At 35.1% G+C, this 22,761-nt stretch overlaps 1 protein-coding gene across 4 annotated transcripts in view; it reads right to left on the reverse strand.

Annotated features, from left to right (window-relative positions):
* Positions 1-1,851: 1,851 nt before the first annotated feature.
* The window catches only part of LOC144452865 (excitatory amino acid transporter-like), a 127,665-nt gene continuing 106,755 nt past the window's right edge, over positions 1,852-22,761 (reverse strand). For all 4 annotated transcript variants that reach the window (XM_078144054.1, XM_078144055.1, XM_078144057.1 and 1 more), the window contains 9 exons: positions 18,132-18,467; positions 17,219-17,429; positions 16,565-16,607; positions 14,765-14,984; positions 13,313-13,439; positions 12,070-12,303; positions 11,237-11,431; positions 10,398-10,532; positions 1,852-9,830 (listed from right to left, as the gene is read on the reverse strand). In XM_078144054.1, the coding sequence (XP_078000180.1) occupies positions 9,575-9,830; positions 10,398-10,532; positions 11,237-11,431; positions 12,070-12,303; positions 13,313-13,439; positions 14,765-14,984; positions 16,565-16,607; positions 17,219-17,429; positions 18,132-18,396 (1,686 nt within the window). In that variant the 5' untranslated portion in view covers positions 18,397-18,467 and the 3' untranslated portion in view covers positions 1,852-9,574. The remainder of the gene's footprint in view (positions 9,831-10,397; positions 10,533-11,236; positions 11,432-12,069; positions 12,304-13,312; positions 13,440-14,764; positions 14,985-16,564; positions 16,608-17,218; positions 17,430-18,131; positions 18,468-22,761) is intronic.

Genomic DNA, 22,761 nt, shown 5'->3' on the forward strand with positions numbered 1-22,761 from the left:
AAAACTATAGCAGTCACACCACTATGATCAATGTAATGTTAAAACATGATTGTAAACACATTAAAATACTACCAGAAACCCAGCACCATATCTCACATTAGAAGTAATTGTTTTATCAACTTATCAACATCTCAGTAGTAAATACAGAAGCTGTTATCATTGAAGGAGTGAAAGCTTTCCGTCGAAATTTGGTTAGAAGTGCAAAAATGAAGTTCAGCAATCGCATTGGCACCAGACCCCCTCCAGAAGTTCGCTTATTGAGTGTGTGACATTGTGTGTTAGTCCCTAAAGATACTCCATGTTAATACACAGGAACATTATTCATTTGAATATCGGCAAGATTATAAGTCACTCTCTTGTCTTCATTATATTTTGAATGTTTTTTTTTCACTTACCTTTCATTTTCTTTTCTTGTAGGCATCCCAAGAATCCACATCAGATTACACTTTGTGTCTTTGTAATCACCTCACAACATTTGCAATTTCCAGAAATGTTATTCTGATTGAGTCAAATAATCACTGATTTTAAAGAAATGCAGTTGCTTGTAATTTCCTCTATTGGTTCGTCTACATGTACATATGTGCAATGGTCAATATTGCGGAGAACTGACCTGACTTTTCATGTGTTTACCAGAACGTAATACATATAGTGTAGTGTTTTTTCAATGTTGATATGAACATGTATCTGCATATTAGCACACAATAAGTCGCACTAATGACCTTCTGAGGCTGATATGTTAATCATTGATCAGTGCTGATTAACATATTATGAACTATACAGCAGGTGTTTACAAGGTACATGAACCAATGAGTTCTGTAAAATCAAGTAATGTTCTATTCTTTATCATTGTCAATGACAGGTGAAAACATGTCAGGATGTATTTGCATAGTAATTTCCAAACACACTGTGTTTTACATGGACTACTGACCTTTTATTGCTGATGATTGATTGATTATTGCTAATTAACATATTATGGGCCATACAACAGGTGTTTACCAGGTAAATGAACCAGTGAGTTGTAAAATCGAGACTTCGTGTACTGTTCTTTATAAATGTCAATGATAAATAGGACACATTTGTATATTAATTTTTCCAACAATGTATGTTTAACAGTTGCTAGGATCAGTTGTTTCTACTCTAGATGTTTTTTATCAAAATGTACAAAATAACCCCTGTGGACACTTTCCCATCAAATTTCAGCCCCATTCACCATGTAGTTTTTCTTAGCACAACTGAGCTGCAGTTTGGTTGTGCAATGTGCATTGGGAAATGTGTGTGTGTGTGTGTGTGTGTAAAGTGTAAACAACTTAAAGTCAAAAACGGCTGGACTGATTGCCTTGGTATTTGGTAGGAATATTACTTAGAGTATGTAGATTGGAAATTATTTAAGTGATAATGAGGTGTGTTTTTGGGTCTAAAAACATGATTTTTGGTGAAAAAAACTTAAGCTCCAAAAATGTGCATACTACCCTAATACTGCCCATTTCATGCTTGTGTTCACTGGCTCTGTTTGAAACAATCATGCAGAAACCAATAAAACCCTGTATGTTGTACACTAAGATAGTAAGATTGTAATCTCTTGCTACATTTTATCTAATTGAAATAAACCATTTAAATGCACTGAAACTAGACGCAGACACGTGGATGCCAATGTTTTGATGTCTGTATTTGATATCTGTCTTGTAGCAGTTTAGTTCATTTCATTCAGACAAAATGTAACAAGAAACTATTAAAGTGTAGCATGTTCTATTTCCTACTGGTTTCAGTGTGGTTGTATCAAACAGTCGGTGAACACTAGTGCACACAGGCAGTGGAAATTTGACACAGTGAAGAATACGATATCTAGTTGGAAAAAAATCTTTATTGTTAACATGAAATAATCAAGTTGAAGCACACAGCAGAGAAACAACCACATTCCAATAGTATTGTACAGATAGTTATTACACTTAGATCATGCAGTTTGCAAAGAATTCAGTTGGAATATCTGAAGAAAGATTCACAGAAGTCAAATATATTTTCACAACTATATCATGGTACCAGTCATATCAGACACAACTAATAGCAGCTTACAAATAATGGACCCTTTAGTTTTCTATTGTTTTTTCAGTAGCTGCCAATATGTTCCCCTAGTTGTGTAAAGTTTTGGTAGATTACTCAAATGAGTACCCTTATCTTCTTCTCTTTAGATAATTTACCAAATATGGTATCTTGTTATTCACTCAGAAGGGTACCTTTAACTAACCTGTGATTTTTTCAATAGTTTACAAATGAGTACCCCTATCTTCTTCTTGTTTGATACTTTACCAAATATGGCATGCTGTTATTATTGACCCAGCAGGGTACATTTGGCGAACTTCTGATTTTTCAATAGTTTACAATTGAGGCTCCCTTTGTTATTCTAAAAAATTTCTTTAGTTTGCCAATGAGGGCTCCCTCCATATATACTGGATTGTCAGTAGTCAAGAAGGAATGGAACACTATATTTAGAAGTTATTTGTACATCTATGACCAACACAACTGGTACATTCAAACATCTCAAATACATACAATGTAAAATCCACACTGTACTACCAATAGTAACTTGTGACACAGAGGAAGAATGTATACCCAAAATGTTAAAAGTAAGGCTTCTATTCATTGGCTCAAGCTTAACACTGCTACAAAAATGAACCAATGACAGTCCTGTTGTTTTACAAATCAATCAATAGCAAATAATGAAGATGTAAGGTTTAATTTGATAGGTCAAAATAATATTCAACCTTTATTGGGTATTTTAAAATCAACATTTCTTTATTTCTGTGGTGGATAACTTTGATATTTTTATTATTTGACAATATTGTTACATCCTTCACAGCAGTGTTTGAAATGTAAACAAGTTTATTCACAGAAATTACACCAATTAAACCAAGCACTTGAGTAACTCTGTGGTATATTATTCAAAGTCTGGATAAGTTTTGTTGTTTTTGTTTTCTTTGTCTTGCAAACTGATTGAAAAACTTACATGTACATATCCTATGTTCTCCTGCAAATGTTTTACAAGAGGGCTCAGAAACTAGTATTAACCCCACCTTCTCTTAGACACCTCGTCTGTCAGGGAGGCCATGACAGGGCGCCCTCACACATCGGTGAGAGGAGACTGGTGAAGGTGGAACAACAGGATGTACATGTTGTACCTTACAGTCTATTTCAAAACCAGGAAGTGAGATTCTTGGATCTGGTACTGGCTGTTTTGACATCATATTTGCATAAGATGAAGGTGTTTGGAATGTAGTTTTCATTTCATTAAAAAGGGCATTAAAATTTCGGTTATCAGAAAGATAAAGGAGTTCATGGATTTGGCCACTGGGGGCGCTGTGCACAGGCATTTGGGAGACAGTGAGTGCCAGAATAGTTGAGCATCGAATGTAAAGACAGCTGACATGAAGTTACCATTCATTTTCATGCTGTTCTCGCTATCTTTTACAGCCTTATTTGGTTAGCTTAGTGACTACAAGTAACTAAGACGTAATGTGAAATGATCGGAACTTCAGGAACTGGAATATGGTGTATTACAAGAGGGTTTGTTGGTACCCCTGTTATGTCTAGGAGAACACATATTGTATGTGCCCTATTATGTCTGGGAGAACACATATTGTATGTGCCCTATTATGTCTGGGAGAACACACACTGTATGTGCAACACAGATGTGGAAGGACTTCTGGCATAACCCTGACAAAAAATAAAGTGTTTAGTTTTAACAAGATGGATTTTGGGCAATAATAGATTTACATACAAACTATTTGCAATGACAAATATGACATGTACACTGACATGGATAACACACATCAATATAAGAGAACTTAGTAAAAGAGAAATGTATTCAGAGATATAATTCTCAAATGAAAGAGAACTCTAAAATATACTCAATCCACTGATTTCAAACACTTAATTGGTTTATAATACAAAAACTTAATCTACTAATAATTACACCAAGTTGTAAAAACTGACTACAAAATTCAAATTTATGTGGTTTTATTAATCCTTTTTATACATAAAGTGTAACATCAGAACTCTCCATAGGTCTTTAAAGGTTAGATTTTAGCATTTTTTGAAATAAGAGCTGCTAAGAACACTGTATACTTTTGATATTATACGTATAAGTTATCATAATGGCTTACAACGGGTCTGGGGTGTCAAGACACCTTAAGCTGGTCCCAATAATGCTATGGATAGAGCCTTCAATGACAGAGAGGACACCTTAAGCTGGTCATACTGAAGGCACCTTGCTCAAATTTTGTATGGCATTACTACTATTCTCTATTGGCCCCTTCTCTGCCATAATAGGCTTCTTAATGAACCATAGAGAGTGACTTCTATTTCTCCTTATTCTGCCATAGAGGGTGCCTTCCACTGACTCCTGTATCCCTTAATGGTGTCTTCCGCTGGTTCCTTTATGGCATAGAGGACATTTTCCTCTGGCTCCTTGATGGCATAGAGGTGGTTGCATGTTTTCCACTTGTTCCTTTATGGAGGGCATTTTCCACTGGTTCCTTTATGGCATAGAGGGCATTTTCCACTGGTTCCTTTATGGCATAGAGGATATTTTTCACTGGCTCCTTTATGGCAGAGAGGATATTTTTCACTGGCTCCTTTATGGCATAGAGGGTGCATGTTTTCCACTGGCTCCTTAGAAGGTGTCTTAATATATCTGACAATACTTATGCCATGGTGATGCCTCGACTACTGATATTTTCTGCCATAGTTCCCTATTCATCTTTCATGTCATGGAGAAAGCTTCACATTGTCAGGGTACAATACATTATTGGTGGAAGATGTCAAGTGTGTTTTTTGCTAGCTATGATATCACAATGTGACAGTGTCTTCCAAGATCGATTCTTTCAATGAAATTCCTTTTGTATTGATAATATACCTGACGCTAAGGAGTCTGCTGACTTGTCTTACATAACTTAAGGGGTATTTCCAAATGTATACAGAATACATTAAACAGGTCCGGCTATGAAATATGATAAAAAACCAAACTGTTGTAACATTTCAAATTAATACAGAGTTCCTATGCACTGAAGTGAACAATCGTTATGCACTGAAAGTCATGGCATTTACAAATGTTGAACAACACAACTGATATCTTAACAAGAAAAAAAAATTGCACAACAGAACTTTTGAAGTTCACAAGTACTCAACCGAGAAATGGTGATGTCCAGAAACTTTGCGTGCAGTTAATGCTGACATCATCAAGTTTTGTACAGGGTTAATGATGGCATCATCAAACTTTGTGCATATGCATGTTGACATCAAACTTTGTGTACATAAATGATGACATCACACTTTGTGCACATACATGATGACATCAGATTTTGTGCACATACATGATGACATTGCACTTTGTGCACATACATGATGACATCACACTTTGTGCACATACATGATGAGGTTAACAAATTTAGTGCACAGCAACTTATGACATCAACAAAGTTTGTGCACAAATATGACATCGACAAATGTTGCGCAAGACAACTGATGACAATACAATTTGTGCACATATGTGATAATTTTGTGCTCACAAATGATAACAAAGGTGTCGCACAGATAAGATGACATCAAGTGGTATTGTGCACAAATAGGACATCACCAAAGTACACATACATAATGACATTGCAAACTTTGTGAAAGAGAGCTAATGACATCACCAAAGTATGCACACATACATAATGACATTGCAAACTTTGTGAAAGAGAGCTAATGACATCACCAAAGTTTGCACACATACATAATGACATTGCAAACTTTGTGAAAGAGAGCTAATGACATCACCAAAGTTTGCATACATACATAATGACATTGCAAACTTTGTGAAAGAGAGCTAATGACATCACCAAAGTATGCACACATACATAATGACATTGCAAACTTTGTGAAAGAGAGCTAATGACATCACCAAAGTTTGCACACATACATAATGACATTGCAAACTTTGTGAAAGAGAGCTAATGACATCACCAAAGTTTGCACACATACATAATGACATTGCAAACTTTGTGAAAGAGAGCTAATGACATCACCAAAGTATGCACACAAACATAATGACATTGCAAACTTTGTGAAAGAGCGCTAATGATATCAACATATACCAGCATAATGAACAATAAATTGTACACTTTTGTTGGAATGATCTAGTTAGTTTTCCTTGTTATCTCACTTTTTATTTAGTTTTGTTTAAAAACACACATACACACTCATCAAAGACTTGCCTACTCCTAGGTAAAAGTTGAATAGAGTCTAAACAGAGCAAACAACATAACACAGAATGTACAAAGATGTCACCTTTTTTACCCCACATTCTGAAAATTGTGTGTAGACCTCCCAAATCCATAAAACTTACCATCTATAAAATAAATCTAACAATATTATTAGAACTTTTAAATATCTACAAAAATAAAATATTAATATATAATAAATTGATAGACTAAAAAACCTTACTTTGTTTTCTCTCGTCAAAAATTGAAAACTTATATCAAATTAAATATCTTTAGGGACAAAAGTCAAAAAATTTCAACTATGCTATAAATTTTGTTCCAAAACTAATTACTTAGATTTTTTGACAAGACTTAATATTTTTTTTGGTGTGGAAGAGTTAATAACATTTCATACTGAAAATAAAATTGCTAAATCATTTAAAAAAATCGTTCCATGTGAAGGATGAGTGGTCTGTATGGTACGCTGTGAAAGGGCGCCCTCACACATCGGTCAACCCCCAGTGAGAGGGACCAATGAGGACGTAACAACACAACACATCCTACAGTCTATGAGACGAGTATCTTGTTTATAATTTTGAGAATATTTTAGTCAGTAGGAACCAAAATCATTGCAAAATCAGAAGTTTTTTGGCGATGTCCCTTTAAAATAAAAAATATATGCTCAACTGCTTTGTTTTGTTTTTTTCTGTTGTTTTTTTACTGGCTAGACTGAGATATAAAAATGTCAAAGATAGTTGAAAAGTGAGATTATTGCCTATTATATTTTTTATTTGGGTTTAGGAAGGTTACAGGGGCATAAGCCAAGTTTATAAGTTTTTTTGGGTATCCTTTGCAGCATATTAAAACTTAATTTGAAATATTTGACTTATGGAAGAATACGTTACTCACAGGTAAAAGTGAAAACCTTGTATCCCGGCATAACATAGAAATGACATAATAACATTTTAGTTTATATATACTTAGAAAGTTATCGATAATAAAACCTGATTACACCGAATTTTGTTAACAACGCCAGATAAACAGCGCCCTCTATCATAGAGTAAACAAGACTTAGTTTGCAGTCGAACACTCTCAGCTTATCAACAGCGCCCTCTATGATGACATGAACAAAACTTAGTTTGCAGTCGAACGCTCAGCTTATCAACAGCGCCCTCTATCACAGATTGAACAAACTGAGATTACAGTTGAAAGTTCTCAGCTTATCAACAGCGCCCTCTATCATGACATGAACAATACTTAGTTTGCAGTTGAACGCTCTCAGCTTATCAACAGCGCCCTCTATCATGAAGTGAACAAAACTTAGTTTGCAGTTGAATGCTCTCAGCTTATCAACAGCGCCCTCTATCATGAAGTGAACAAAACTGAGTTTGTACTCAAAAGCTCTGTTAAAATTTGAATGAGATGATATTTACTGCCATCTAAGGCAATGCATTGACAGTTACATTACAATACATTGGTTAAAACTTACAATCAAGGTCTTATGTAAGTCTATTTTCTGGAATGAAAAAGCTTATAAACTCAGCTTGTACCACGTAAAATAACCTTTGACCTAGATAACCTTTGACCTAGATAACCTTTGACCTAGATTTAGATATAAGATCTAGATTTCAAACATAGTTTTTTTTTTTGCAATTAATCCTCTCACATACTGTGACATCAAGTTATAGTTACCAATCAGAATAGTTTTTTTTCAAATAACCTGTGGTTACTTTTCCATATATGAATTTAGATACACTTTATTCATCACATTTTTCCACACAAAACTGGTGATAATATCTTATAACAGTCAAATGAATACGATGATTCCTGATTGGTTTACAATTGGTCACATGACACCACATGACATAGCAGTTCCTGATTAGTTTATTGGTTTACAGTTTTCACATGGCATAATTTGACATTATTCCTGATTAGTTAACAATAGGACACATAACTTCTGATTGGTTTACAGTTGGTCACATGACATAACATGACATGACAATTTCTGATTAGTTAAGAATTGGTCACCTGACATATACCTTCTGATTGGTTTACAGTTGATCACATGACATAACTTTTGATAGCTTACAATTGCTTACGTGACACAATTCCTGACTAGCTAACATTTAATCAAACAATGTGACAATTCCTGATTGGTTTGCAGTTGCTCACATGACATAACAAACAAGTTGGTCACATGACTTAACAATTAATTACATGTACAGAAAACGGACACCAGTCAGTAACTTGACATCCAGATCTAAATATTACTGTCAATACAAAGTTATTTCCATGGACTCTCTACACAAATGTAATACATTTTTATCAATCTCAGAGACAAAGTAACTAACATCCAAGAATGCCTCATCATTTAGTTCTGATGATGCAAACACAAAGTTGTACAATACCAATATACAAGAAGATTGAATATCGCTACATTGAAATGTATGATTGAAATTGGTCTATAAAACAGTACAAAAATTCACAGAAACATTTTAAAAGCAGTCAATAGTCAAATACAATAATTTGCGATTATTCAATGTTATATTTTTGCATAGCTACTAGTATTATCTAGAAATGTTAATAAATTCTTTTCTAATGATCCATCTGATAATAAACAGTGATTTTTTTTTGCATTGAATAGACATATTCCACTTCCAGCCATGTTGTTTATCTCTTCCTGATTGGCAGAAAGTTGGTCACATGATCATCATGTGACTACTTTATCCTTTCTGATTGGCTGACAATTGGTCACATGAATCTGGCCAAGTGACTTCCCTTTTCTTCCTGATTGGCTGAAAATTGGTCACATGAGTCTAGTCATGTGACTCCTGTGAATTGCATAAACTCCTTATATGGATACATGGTTGTAAAAAATTGTGAGTACTATTAAAGTCGACCACACATTCTAATGGATTACTGGTAAATATTTTGATTTTTTTTCCCACTCTCAATATTTAAATTCTATGCATACAACATCAAGTCACTGTACATAATTAGTATAATTCATGATTCCCTTCTCTACAAAATTGACTGTAACGACAGTCAGAACTTGCCAATGTACATCTATGTACACTTTTAATCTTTGACCAAGGTCTTTGCATTCCCACCATTACCATTACCCCATACATTTGACTTATTGCTAGATTAGAAATTTCGTTCCCTACACCTCTAACTGCAAGGTATAAAACCTTTGCTTCAGACTCCCAATCACTAACACAATGGTTGGCAGTGTGTCTCACTTTGTATTACTTCCCGTTCCAAAATACATCTCACTTTATCGTTATCTGTCGGGATATATATAATCACATGCATGTTACTTACAAACTGACTTTTTTAATCTATATTGCAGACTCTTGGTCTTTTGCCTTCACATCATTAAGCTTGTCCTCCGAGTTAGTTTTTGTGGTGTTAGGATTTAACTTCTGCAACTCTTCGGCATCACCCATCTCATTCATCATCTCATCATGGTAAAGCTGTTCATTTTCAGCGGCATCAATGGCGTCCATATGTTTCAGTTCTTCAACGGATAAATGAGCCACGATTCCTGCACCGTATGAATCTCCAAGGACATTTATAGACGTTCGGAAGCGATCACTGCAAGGACAAAAATTATCAAATGACATTGTTATTTTTGGTTCAGTAGAGTTAAACTGAACAACACTCTTCTTGCTTACAGCATGGTAAATTTAATCCAACCCACTGACAGCAAATGGCTGAGATTGATGACGCTTGAATCAATTGACAATCTGTAGATTCAAAGCTGTCAACTCTAAACAACTCATCAGCAGAGTTTATATGGAGAGCCACATCACATGACAATAGGCCATTTCAGACTGCAAACAGGAAATTGAGAAAACAGCGCCCTCACTCAAATTGGGGGTATCTCAATCACTTCATAGTACCATTTCTTAAGAGTTTTGTCCCTTGGTATTCTGCAGAAGTGTAAATCAGGGATGTTTTTTGTATTGTTCAGACATCAAGGAAAGCAGCAGTGGTCTATGATAAAGTCACCTATAGCATGTATACCCCCCAGGTATACACACAGACAGGAAGTAGAGCGCCACCAAGTGGCAAATTTTGCAAAGGCCTATTGAAAGTATCATCCGTGTTACATGTTATAATGTAAGAATAAAATTATGTTATTATAAATGTAATACTTACAGGAGCCAGTCAACAGTCCACAATAAAGTGACATCTCCGGTTGGAAGTCCTGCTGCTGTTAACACCATCAACATAGTTACTAATCCTGCACTTGGTATGCTAGCAGCTCCAATACTAGCAAGAGTAGCAGTCAAACTACAATGAAATAAAATATAATGTAAAAACAGTGTGAACGAGAAGTGCAGTAACTGTCAAACTACAATGAAATAAAATATAATGTAATAACAGTGTGAACTAGAAGTGCAGCCAGTAGCTTTCAACATACCATATTTATACCATGCACGAGCCAAGTTGAACAAAAAATATGGAATATATACTCTGTCTACATCACAACAACGTGTGTCTACATCACTGTTCTGCTGTTTTCAAAATATGAGTCAAAACGTTCAAAATTGCCATTACTTAATATTACTGGCGCTGGTATAATTATGTTATTCTCCAATATTTTTCTTCATTCAGTCGGAAAATACAAAGCCAAAGCAGTGATTCATATCAGCTTAGAAGTATGTTAGAGTATCTTGTGTTACTTCAGGGTGGTGAAAGATGTTTATGTACACGGCTCTTGAAGGACTGAGCACCATTGTAGCTCCAACTACACTGCACTGCACTGTCTGGGAGTCTGTTCCAGACATGGACCACGGTGTGGATGAAAGTTCTGCCAGTGGAGTCATTTCTTGAGACTGGTTCGATGTGTCCATGATTTATTTCATTACTTACCATATTTGGGCGCAGTGTGACTGGGTAGGATATATCAAATCATTGCATGTTTTAGATGCGTGTGTGCTCTCCTTTGAATTACAAGGACGAGAATGAGATACTAGGTACATGACAACACTAACCTGACAGTAACTATAGCTCCTGCACTGAGATTAATTCCATTCATTTGGGCAATAAAGATGGCAGCTACAGCTTCATACAATGCGGTACCATCCATATTAACAGTTGCACCAATGGGTAATACAAATCTTGTCACTCTCTTGTCTACTTTGTTGTTTTCTTCCAGACAACGGAATGTTACTGGCAAAGTACCAGCACTGGTAAAGTGAAAATACAATATTATATTTCGAATTAAAACATTTACTGCCCACTTCTGTGTTTTCTCTCAGATAGCGGAATGTTACTGGCAAAGTTCCAGCATTGGTAAAGTGAAAATACAGTATTATATTTAGAATTAAAACATTTACTGCCCACTTCTGTGTTTTCTCTCAGATAGCGGAATGTTTCTGACAAAGTTCCAGCACAGGTAAAAATTAAATACAGAACACATTACTACAAATTACAAGTTCTGTAAGAAATGGAAACTTTGTCTCAGCTTTGTGAGGACTGTGCAAGACAATGTAATTGATATTTTATGATGCGTTGTACTAAATAATATCATCAATAAGTTATACATACATTATGATTAACTATCAGGTTTGATTTCTGTAGATATCAAGTGATAGTTCAGATTGTCAATTACGTGATAATTGTTAGGAAAGATTTGTACAAATAAACAACAAACAAACAAAACAACAACAACACCAACACCAACACCACCACCAACAACAACAACAACAACAACAACAGAACAAATGCACCAACCTTAGCTTATGCCCCTTTACATGCTATTTCAACTTAACCACTCATTCATTATATTATTATGTTATTCATTTGTTTATCAGTGGATGTTTACCTGGAAGCTGTACCAAGGGCAGTGATCCATGCCTGCAACACACCGAAAAAATACTGGAAGGGACTTTTCCTTGTAATGATGAAGTAGAGAAGGGGAAGGAATATAAATCCATGGATAATGAGTCCAATAACGACTGTCAACATGTACATTCCCAACTGTGCCATCACTGCAGCGATGTCTCCAATTTCCAGTAACTTTGCAGCAATTAAACACATGATACCAATCGGAGAATACCTGGAAAGAAGTCGTACAGTTTATGTTATCTTGCACATCATTTTAACTTCTAAGTCACGATGGCTCTGAAGTAAAAATTAGTCATAAACTTTTACTTTCTAATATGTACATAAGGCCTAAAAAAAATAATTGTTTGGTTCTGGTTACCTAACCCCACCTAGCTTTTTACTGCCAATCCTCAACTTTTTTTTACGTAATCGAGAAAAAAATAAATTGTGAAGTCTCACGAGAAATATTGGATGCGGAAGTCAACTTAAAAAGACAAAATAAAACTGTTCTTCCAATCTGTAATGGCTGTACATTTGGTAGAAAGAAATAAACAACACAGAGACACCATTTGGAAAACAAGGGAAAACCTGAACTAGATATTCACAGAGAAAAAAGTATACAATAAAATAAAATAAAATAAAATAAAAGATCTACCTACCCCACCTATTCTAAAATTTAGTGTAATCGGAACCACACAATTTTTTTATTAGGTTTAAAGGGCACGTACTGGACGGTGCCGTAAAAGAGTCCATGGTTTACAACAATGGCCTAATGGAAATTGCTGTCACTGGGAAAACTTAGACTTTTACATTGCTATGGTGATTGTCCCTTGGGAATTAAAACTACTGGACAACATTCTGCTGTTGCCATAGTTAAATATATCACAGAGAAAACATATAATGCCAGGGGAACTGGAAATTTGTTTGTGAGCAGTGAACTATTATGTAAAACTGTTCTTATCAAATGATGGAATAAATACAAGTCTCTGTACTTCCAACATGCAGTGCCAAGTGTTATAAATCAATTTTGGTTTACTTTCCCTGTTTGTAACAGGATCTGTTCATCCATGGTCTGATGTCAGCAGTTGTATATATACATAATGGCATGTATTGATAACCACCTCAGAATGGTAAGGGGTCTTTAAAAGTCTCAATGGCTTCCTACCCTATGTTAAATTTGACGGTAAATTGACGGTACAGACACCATAAATTGATGATAAATTGAGAGTAAATTCACTTACCACATGACGAGGAGAACCATCTTCATTATGATGTCATTAAGGATCCTGAAGAAATCATTCATCACTTGACCTTCTTTGCCCATTTTAGCCACAAACATACCAAAGACAATACAGAAGATGATAAGACCTGTATGTATACCAAGTAAAGTAAACACAATGTAAGTAGTGGAGAATATATTATGTGATCAATGTCTGTAGTAGATGGATCGAAATGTTGCATTCATTTCCAATTTGTCATAACCAAAGACAATACAGATACCAAGTAAAGTAATTAAACACAATGTAAGCAGTGTTTTAACCGCACCTCAGTAGAACAGAAATAGAGACACTTTTGTGTCAACAGACCTGGTATCGGTTCAAAGATACATTGTGTGTTTCTACATACAATGCCATGTATGTAGGAGTTTGCACACACACTATGTACTCAGGGGGATGGTTGTCACCGGGTTCACCCATAAAATCCCTCTCTGTCATTGATAATGTTTAGTCTTTGTTCTATAAAATCACTCATAATTAAAGAGGTCAACATGTCTTTCCATCATTTCCTGATGAAAATGTAATTTCAAACGTACTAAAGACAAAACATGACTAAATCTAACAACATAAGCGACGTCCTCTTGTGCAATGCATCTTGGAACCAGAAAATCAACAACTATGAGAGTGCAATAATTATATCCTGTATACCAATTTTTGTTACTCAGTTTTGTTTTTTGGTGAACTTGTCCGGAAAAGTGTTTATAATTTTGTTAAGAGAGCTTTAGATAAGTAGTAATGTTTATGTACAGTGTGTTTATTCATGTTTGTACCATGATTCTCTCCAGTGCAGGCACTGGAAAGATACTCTTTACTGATTTATGTATTTTTTTTTTTTTGTATTAGTTTGGTTTTTTGAGGATTTTTATATGTATTTTCTTTAAAATTCCGGGTGTATTTCTTTTATATGGGCCTTGAGTCTGATTCAAACTATAAATAAAAAATAAATAAAACAAATATACATCCTGAATACACCCTTTTCTCTTATTTTTTATCAACCACTTTTGAGAGAACTTCATGATGTCCTTATACTATTGAAAATACCAGAAACCAACTATTGCAATAATTTGCCAAGATTGCAATTTGCAATTCACAAAAAGGATGATTTCCAAAGCACACTACACTAATCACTGATTCTAGCCTAATAGCGTGAGTCAAAATCCCATGGTGCATAGCGCCCCCAGTGGCCAAACTCTACAATCTTTTGTCTTTTCAAAAATAGGCATCTCACATATACTTACAAACTGTTTACATTTCATTTGTTTTTAGTACGAAGCAATATTTTTTAAAGGTACAAACAATTAAGAAGATAAAATAAAATAAAATAAAAATAACATTTCAACCTACCTACCATATTTTTTGAGTCCATTATATCGGAAACACACGATTATTTTTTTTTGCCTCTAAAAGTCAACTTACCGAGAACGTTCATTCCTTTGGTCCAGATAAGTCCATGTTTGGCGTAAGTTCCAATTTCAACTTTCTTGGTTACCTCAACAAATGAGATATTTGTGCCATTTACACCTTCAAATGAATAAACGGTTTCCTCAGTGGTAAGGTTTGCAAGTTCAGTAGCATTTATACTTTGATTAAATGTTTGGTACTCATATATACTTGCATCCGTATATTCTGTCTTCACCTATAACAATATCAAGAAAAAAGAAAAAAAGAAATATTAATATCATATTTTTTTGCCTGTTTATATGTTTAGTCTAAATCTTTGAAAAAAACATTGACTACTAAACATTGTATCTAGACTACCAAATTAGCAGTAGTCCAGGACACATATACTACTAAACACTGTGTCTAGACTACCAAATTAGCAGTAGTCCAGGACACACAGACTACTTAGCATTGTATCTAGACTACCAAATTAGCAGTAGTCCAGGACACATAGACTACTAAACATTGTATCTAGACTACCAAATTAGCAGTAGTCCAGGACACATAGACTACTAAACATTGTATCTAGACTACCAAATTAGCAGTAGTCCAGGACACATAGACTACTAAACATTGTATCTAGACTACCAAATTAGCAGTAGTCCAGGACACATAGACTACTAAACATTGTATCTAGACTACTAAATTAGCAGTAGTCCTGGACACATAGACTACTAAACATTGTATCTAGGCTATCAATTTAGCAGTAGTCCAGGACACATAGACTACTAAACATTGTATCTAGGCTATCAATTTAGCAGTAGTCCAGGACACATAGACTACTAAACATTGTATCTAGGCTATCAATTTAGCAGTAGTCCAGGACACATAGACTACTAAACATTGTATCTAGGCTATCAATTTAGCAGTAGTCCAGGACACATAGACTACTAAACATTGTATCTAGGCTATCAATTTAGCAGTAGTCCAGGACACATAGACTACTAAACATTGTATCTAGACTACCAAATTATCAGTAGTCCAGGACACATAGACTACTAAACATTGTATCTAGGCTATCAATTTAGCAGTAGTCCAGGACACATAGACTACTAAACATTGTATCTAGGCTATCAATTTAGCAGTAGTCCAGGACACATAGACTACTAAACATTGTATCTAGGCTATCAATTTAGCAGTAGTCCAGGACACATAGACTACTAAACATTGTATCTAGACTATCAAATTAGCAGTAGTCCAGGACACATAGACTACTAAACATTGTATCTAGACTACCAAATTAGCAGTAGTTCAGGACATATAGACTACCAAACATTGTATCTAGACTACCAAATTAGCAGTAGTCCAGGACACATAGACTACTAAACATTGTATCTAGACTACCAAATTAGCAGTAGTCCAGGACACATAGACTACTAAACATTGTATCTAGACTACCAAATTAGCAGTAGTCCAGGACACATAGACTACTAACCATTGTATCTAGACTACCAAATTAGCAGTAGTCAAGGACATATAGACTACCAAACATTGTATCTAGACTACCAAATTAGCAGTAGTCCAGGACACATAGACTACTAACCATTGTATCTAGACTACCAAATTAGCAGTAGTCCAAGACACATAGACTACTAAACATTGTATCTAGACTACCAAATTAGCAGTAGTCCAGGACACATAGACTACTAACCATTGTATCTAGACTACCAAGGTAGCAGTAGTATAGTGCATATATACTTTACAACATGGCCTCTTACTATGGAGAAATCGAAAGTACAAACCAAACAAATACCATGGTACATTAGTAACACTCACCTGTTCAAAGCAAGCTGCTACTAAGTTTTCAGGGAATAAATTTCTGTTAATAAAAAAAATTATTTAAACAATGAAATTAGTGGGTACTATTATAGTTTAATACACAAATTATGGAGTTGAAAGAATCTGGGATAGCAACAAACAAAATCCTTACAAACTATAGTACAGTTGTATTTCCAATTTGGCTTAAAATTACAATGTGATAATGTTCCTAAAACTCCACAAACAGCACATAATAATCTTTACGGCCAAGGTATGGGTTTTGCGGGCCGGACCGAGGTTGTATGGCAGAAGGGCCTGACTTTAGGAGGGCCTGTAAGCATTAATATTGAGGTCTGCAAAACCCATATCTGGGTCGTAAAGCTTTTATCATATACCCCTTGTAGTGGCACAGAAACATCATTTGAATCACATAATCACATAAATTGGCAGCGAATATTATTTTATTCGCAGAAACATCCTAATACTAGTAATAGTGAAGACATCAACAAAGCCAAATCACTAAGTGAATGGATATCGACGAGCGCACCACTTGCTATATTTGGGCAAAGTGTGCCAGGACGCGATAAGGACAATTACTGCCTGGGTTTGATGCGCATGCTCTCCATTGAATTGCATTGGAAATGATACTGGGTATATGATAACTTTGATTACCTCATTAAATCTAAGACTGCATCTAATGTGGTCACTGTCTGGGTAGTACCTTCATCGTAGTCAATCTGTTCCTTCTTCTCTTTGTTACCCGGGTGAATGGCGACAACCAGAATGATACCTAGGATAGCTGCAATCAGGGTTGTAGTGAAGTAATATACCAACGCTCTAGATCCCATTTTTCCACTTGATTTAGCATCCAGCTGAGCTAGACCTGTACACAGTAACAATAATCAAGCATATTACAACACACCATATAGCAAGCATGGTAAAGCATACAAAGATAACATACAGAAATAAAGTGAATACAATACAGTCATTTAGCCAACTGCTGGAGGACTGTTTACATCAACAAGAAATTTTCCAAGAGGAAGTTTATCATCAGAGGTCAAAATGTGCAAAAAGTTACTTTTGTCATTTAAGGAATGAAAATTTGAATTATTCAATGACAAAGAAGAAAAAAATATAAATTTATATATCATTACAGAACAACGACTTTGGCCTGTCTTGCTCAATTGTGATGCAAGTTGTTCAGACAAACAATCAGTGTCCTGATATGATATTAAACTGTCCACAATAGACACTAACCAGTGTTCCCTCTGAGCCAATTTAACGTACCACTGACACACACAATTTCTAGTGATGCACCAAAATTTGGTGTTCCCCTATCTCTTACTATGTGATGACCAGTGTGTCCTCTAAGCCAATTTGATGTGCCACTGACACACACAATTTCTAGTGATGCACCAAAATTTGGTGTTCCTCTATAGGTTGGGGGGGGGGGGGGGGAGGGGTTAAATACATCTTCAAATTCAAACCTAATGAATAGTCTCTAGATGGGAGGGGGGTTAAAGATATCTTCAAATTCAAACCCAACGGATAGCCTCTATACAGTATTATGTGTTTGCTTGCTTACCTGTGATCAAACTGGAGACGATAAGAGGTATAATCAGCATCTTTAGCATTCTCATCAACAGATCTCCAGGGAAACCAATCAGGATGATAGCTGTAGGTGTTGGGTTAGCAGGTCGTATTGCTAAACCTAGGATAACTCCCATAACAACACCAGCCACAGTCAAAACAAGCAGTAAATCTTTCTTAAGCATGGCCAGTGCTTTCACATACCATGGTTTGTCAGGTCTTACTGTATACATGTCTGTTCCAGATTCTACATCCGTCATCTTTCTTTCTTACGTTATCTTCTTGTAATGATGAAAAACTTTACAGTTACTGTAGTTTTATTGCTACAAACCTACAAGAAAAGAGAAAATAAATTTTTAATAGTGACATTCATTTTTTGTTGTAATTATGAGTGGATGTTATGATACTGGTAATCCAGCCTTCAGTTTACTAAGATAGATGCAAACTAAATATATTGTTCTCCAATGTGGTACATTACACAAGTGGATGATAGTGGTTCCTCTGTTGTGTGACTGTAATCAACCTGTGATCAACATAGTGTAGCCACATAGTACATGGTATTCTAGTGTTTTGGAAGTCCCAAAACAACACTACAAGTTCATGTAACTCTAAATAAACTAGTTTTCAGAGACACCTCCCTACTGAGACTATAATTAAACCAATGTCCATTCAATAGCTTATCACTGTTGTACCATCATATTGTGACAATAGTTTTAGTCTGTGTCTATTTTAGGGGACGTATCATTTTAAAACTGACGCACAAGAAACGTAATTTCCTTGTTTCAGTTTAAACCCCGCCCCTCAAAACGAAATGTCTTAATGCGAAATGGGAAAATGTATAATAGTACATGTATGTTTATATCATATACCATGACAACGATAAATACAACAAACTGTATAGAAAACAGAAGGCTCAATTACCAGAGTAATGAACAATTCTTTGATGAAAGAGATTAGTATAATAGTTTTATTGTTACCAACATAAATCAGAAATGAACTCAGAAAGGGGTTGAACCACTTTAGTTCTCATCTGACAAGGAATTTTTTTTTTTTACTTTTAACAGAATCTGCTTTGTACCCTAAATACAAACAATTTCTCAAAAAATATGTTGAATCAAAAATGGAAGAAATTTTCACTATATTATAAATGTCTGGAAAATCAATATTGCTGTGAACGAACATGAAATTGCACTTAGTTTATTATCAATATATCCACAAATTTTAAGTTATTTTATGGATGCTGGGAGATTTGACCTATGACCTTGTCACCCTTTATATGTCTACACTATTGCAACAAGTTGGCCTAGCACTTGCCCAGTAATCAATTACTCTGTACACACTCTATCATAGTTTCTAGCCTTGGCAATGTGCTTTATGAGTCTATCTTGGCCTTAAAGGCTTGTATCATGATAAGGCCCACATGAATGCATACTTCCAATAATCCTTGGGTTCTTGTTTATAAACAGAATTGTTTTATGTGTTGAACAGAGTTGAAAAAGAGTTCACAACACAACTGTCCTGCATAATCATTATTAGACTTTTTCATGTAGTAAAAAAGACTTTTGAGTGTACACATATTTTTCTTTTCTTCTCCCCATTATGTATGTATTTCAGTTCCCTTGATGACTGAACCCTCTTATTGTTATCATTCACAATGTACAATACCAGGGGGTCAGGCTAGACTAGCTGTAAGCTATTTCTTGACTCCACATTTACCCTTCTCTCTTTTGTTTTCTGTTACCAATATTTTGTAATCATTTTATACGTTTGGGTAAATAAACCACTTATTATCATTGTCATGATCATTACTAATTATTAATTTCACTGAGGTGGTGTTGCAGTCTGTACTTAAGCAACATTTTGGTGAAAATCCATCAATCAATCAATCAATCAATCAATCAATCAATCAATCAATCAATCAATCAATCAATCAATCAATCAACCAATCAATCAATCAATCAATCAGCCAATCAACCAATCATTCAATCAATCAATCAATCAATCACGTATCACCATAACAACAATCTTTCTCAACATCAGAAGCAGAAACTATCCTGTCTATTTGATTGGTAATCTACAAAATGACCTCTGTATGAACCTCTAATCACAAGTTCAAGGAGTGGCCTAAATCCTTTGATCTAGCAGGCTTAGTCCGATAGAATAGTACAGACAATGAGTGCTGGCTGATAGCATAGTATGAATGTCTGTATATCTTACACACTAGTCAAGTTACACTTTGAATTGTTGTATATATCTAATGACATTACAAATCATTTTTCTGTCTGAGGGCGAAGACCAGACAATGTTGGCTTGTATTTCATTTGTTGAAGTAAAAGTTATTATAGTTCGTGAAACATTAGTAAATCACCACCATGTGACAAGGGTTGGTTTATAATTCCGGGTTTATAATCTGACAATAATACTACCATGAAACGAAAACTGTAATTTCCTGTAGGTAGGTACAGGATATTGCATATCAAAACTGAGAAATGATGATTCAACAAATACAAATATAGACAGACAGATAAATAAATAGATAAATACAAAGATCTCAAAACAACATCTACATGTATGAAAACTGAGAATAAATGTTCACGCCTCTGGGTTTTTGTTAGATTGTAAGATACATGTTGTTCAGCACTATAGACTTCTTATTAAACCTGCTAGCTGATAGCATGGCATGAATGCCTGTATTTTACAGACTAGCTATGCCTGATACTGTAAGATACGTCATGTTGTTCAGCTCTATATAGGCTTCTTAACCTGCTAGCTGATAGTGTGGCATGAATGCCTGTACTATGCTTGAGACTGTATGATACGTCGTGTTGTTCAGCTCTACATAGGCTTCTTAACCTGCTAGCTGATAGTGTGGCATGAATGCCTGTACTAGCTATGCTTGAGACTGTGTGATACGTCGTGTTGTTCAGCTCTGTATAGGCTTCTTATTAAACCTGATGGCTGATAACATGGCATGAATGCCTGTATCTTACAGACTAGGTCTATATTATCAAATGAAAATTTCTACTTAGACTAGAGAGTCCAAAAACTTCTTGGAAGTAAATCCCAAATGTTGGCTGACATCTTGTCAGCATTGTCAGGGGTGTACACTACACCTACGACACTAGTCTGGATATAAACATGTCACAACAAGTCTTTACAACAAACTGTAACTACAGCTATGACTGAAACCCCAAGTTAACATCTTCAGGAAGAACATTAAAATATGTACTTATTCATGAAAGCTTTCAATGTATAACAGTACAGTGCCTTTGAACTTTATTTTGTATATGCTACAGACTACCAGAATAATTTTTTGTGTGGTGGTGTGTGTGTGTGTGTGTGTGTGGGGGGGGGTGGGGGGTGGGGGTGGTGGTGGTGTTGTGTGTGTGTGGGGGGGGGGATAGAAACGTCAATGACTCGATAGTCTAAAATGATAATTCCTAATCACTGACTCAGTTATTATTATAATAATAATTCAGGGTATAAGTAAACAAAGACTATATTATAGTATATATGTCTAGTTTGTTCTTTACTAATCCTACATTACTGCCGTTACCATCTCACATTCTATGAATACTTTATCAGTAACTGTAAACATTAATAAAAGTCTTACCCAACTGCTACAGACAATGGTGACCGCAAGTAAACTATACCCTATCTCACAATAGCAAACACGTTAACCTTGGCTTATTCTCACAATGAATAGTTCAAGTCTCAACTGTATTGTAACAGTGGCATTATTTCTATTACAAAATTCAAAAAGAATGTTTTCCTTCCTATTCTTGGCTTTATGTTTACATTTTTTTTCTTGTTTTTTTTTCTCTCTGAATCATGTTTTTAAATTTTGTTATTTGTTATGCACAGACCGTTGAGACATGTCTTGTGTAATGGTCTTTAAACAATAAAATTATTATTATTTATTATTCATCAGAATTTGTACTTATACGTTTACAAAGAAATACCCCCCCCTCCCCACCCACCCGCAGAGAGAAGGTTAAACTTGAAAACTTGTGTAGAACTTTATTTGAATACTACTACTTCCTGCACAAAACAAACATTTTTAGCAAATATTGACGATCAACCTTAGTATGTGTCAATGTCATTCTCTTGTGTACAGTCTAACATTTGTTCATCATAATAACATCAGTTCAGTTCAGTTCAGTTTAGGGACAAATATCTGCAGATAATGAAGTAATTATAACAATTATAAAATCTCTGCTGGGGTATAAATTATGTTTTTAATAGTTAGAATCTAAAGTTTTAATAACCTCAATCATTAGAACAGCGGTAAAAATATAAATTTCCTATAAAAATCATCCATAATTTTAAAAGTAAGTATGGCGAATTATCAGGTTCTTGTTTAGAGTTTATACATACCAGAATACTAGAGTGCGTGTACATGTATTATATTAAATACTAACTTCTGATACTTTTAAGGACTTGGAGGGGTTGTTGGTGGCCGAGTGGTTAAACCACTTGCCTGTTACAACTGTGGTCGGGGTTCAAACCCATTCAGGGTTTGATTAAATTTACCACACTGAAAGTAAGAAGAGTGTCATTCAGTTTGACTCTACCAAACAAAGCAGGTTTTCCCCAGGTACTCTGGTTTCCTCCTGCATTAACAC

This window comes from Glandiceps talaboti, chromosome 23 (genome assembly GCF_964340395.1).
Source record: "Glandiceps talaboti chromosome 23, keGlaTala1.1, whole genome shotgun sequence".
Classification (NCBI taxonomy): domain Eukaryota; kingdom Metazoa; phylum Hemichordata; class Enteropneusta; family Spengelidae; genus Glandiceps; species Glandiceps talaboti.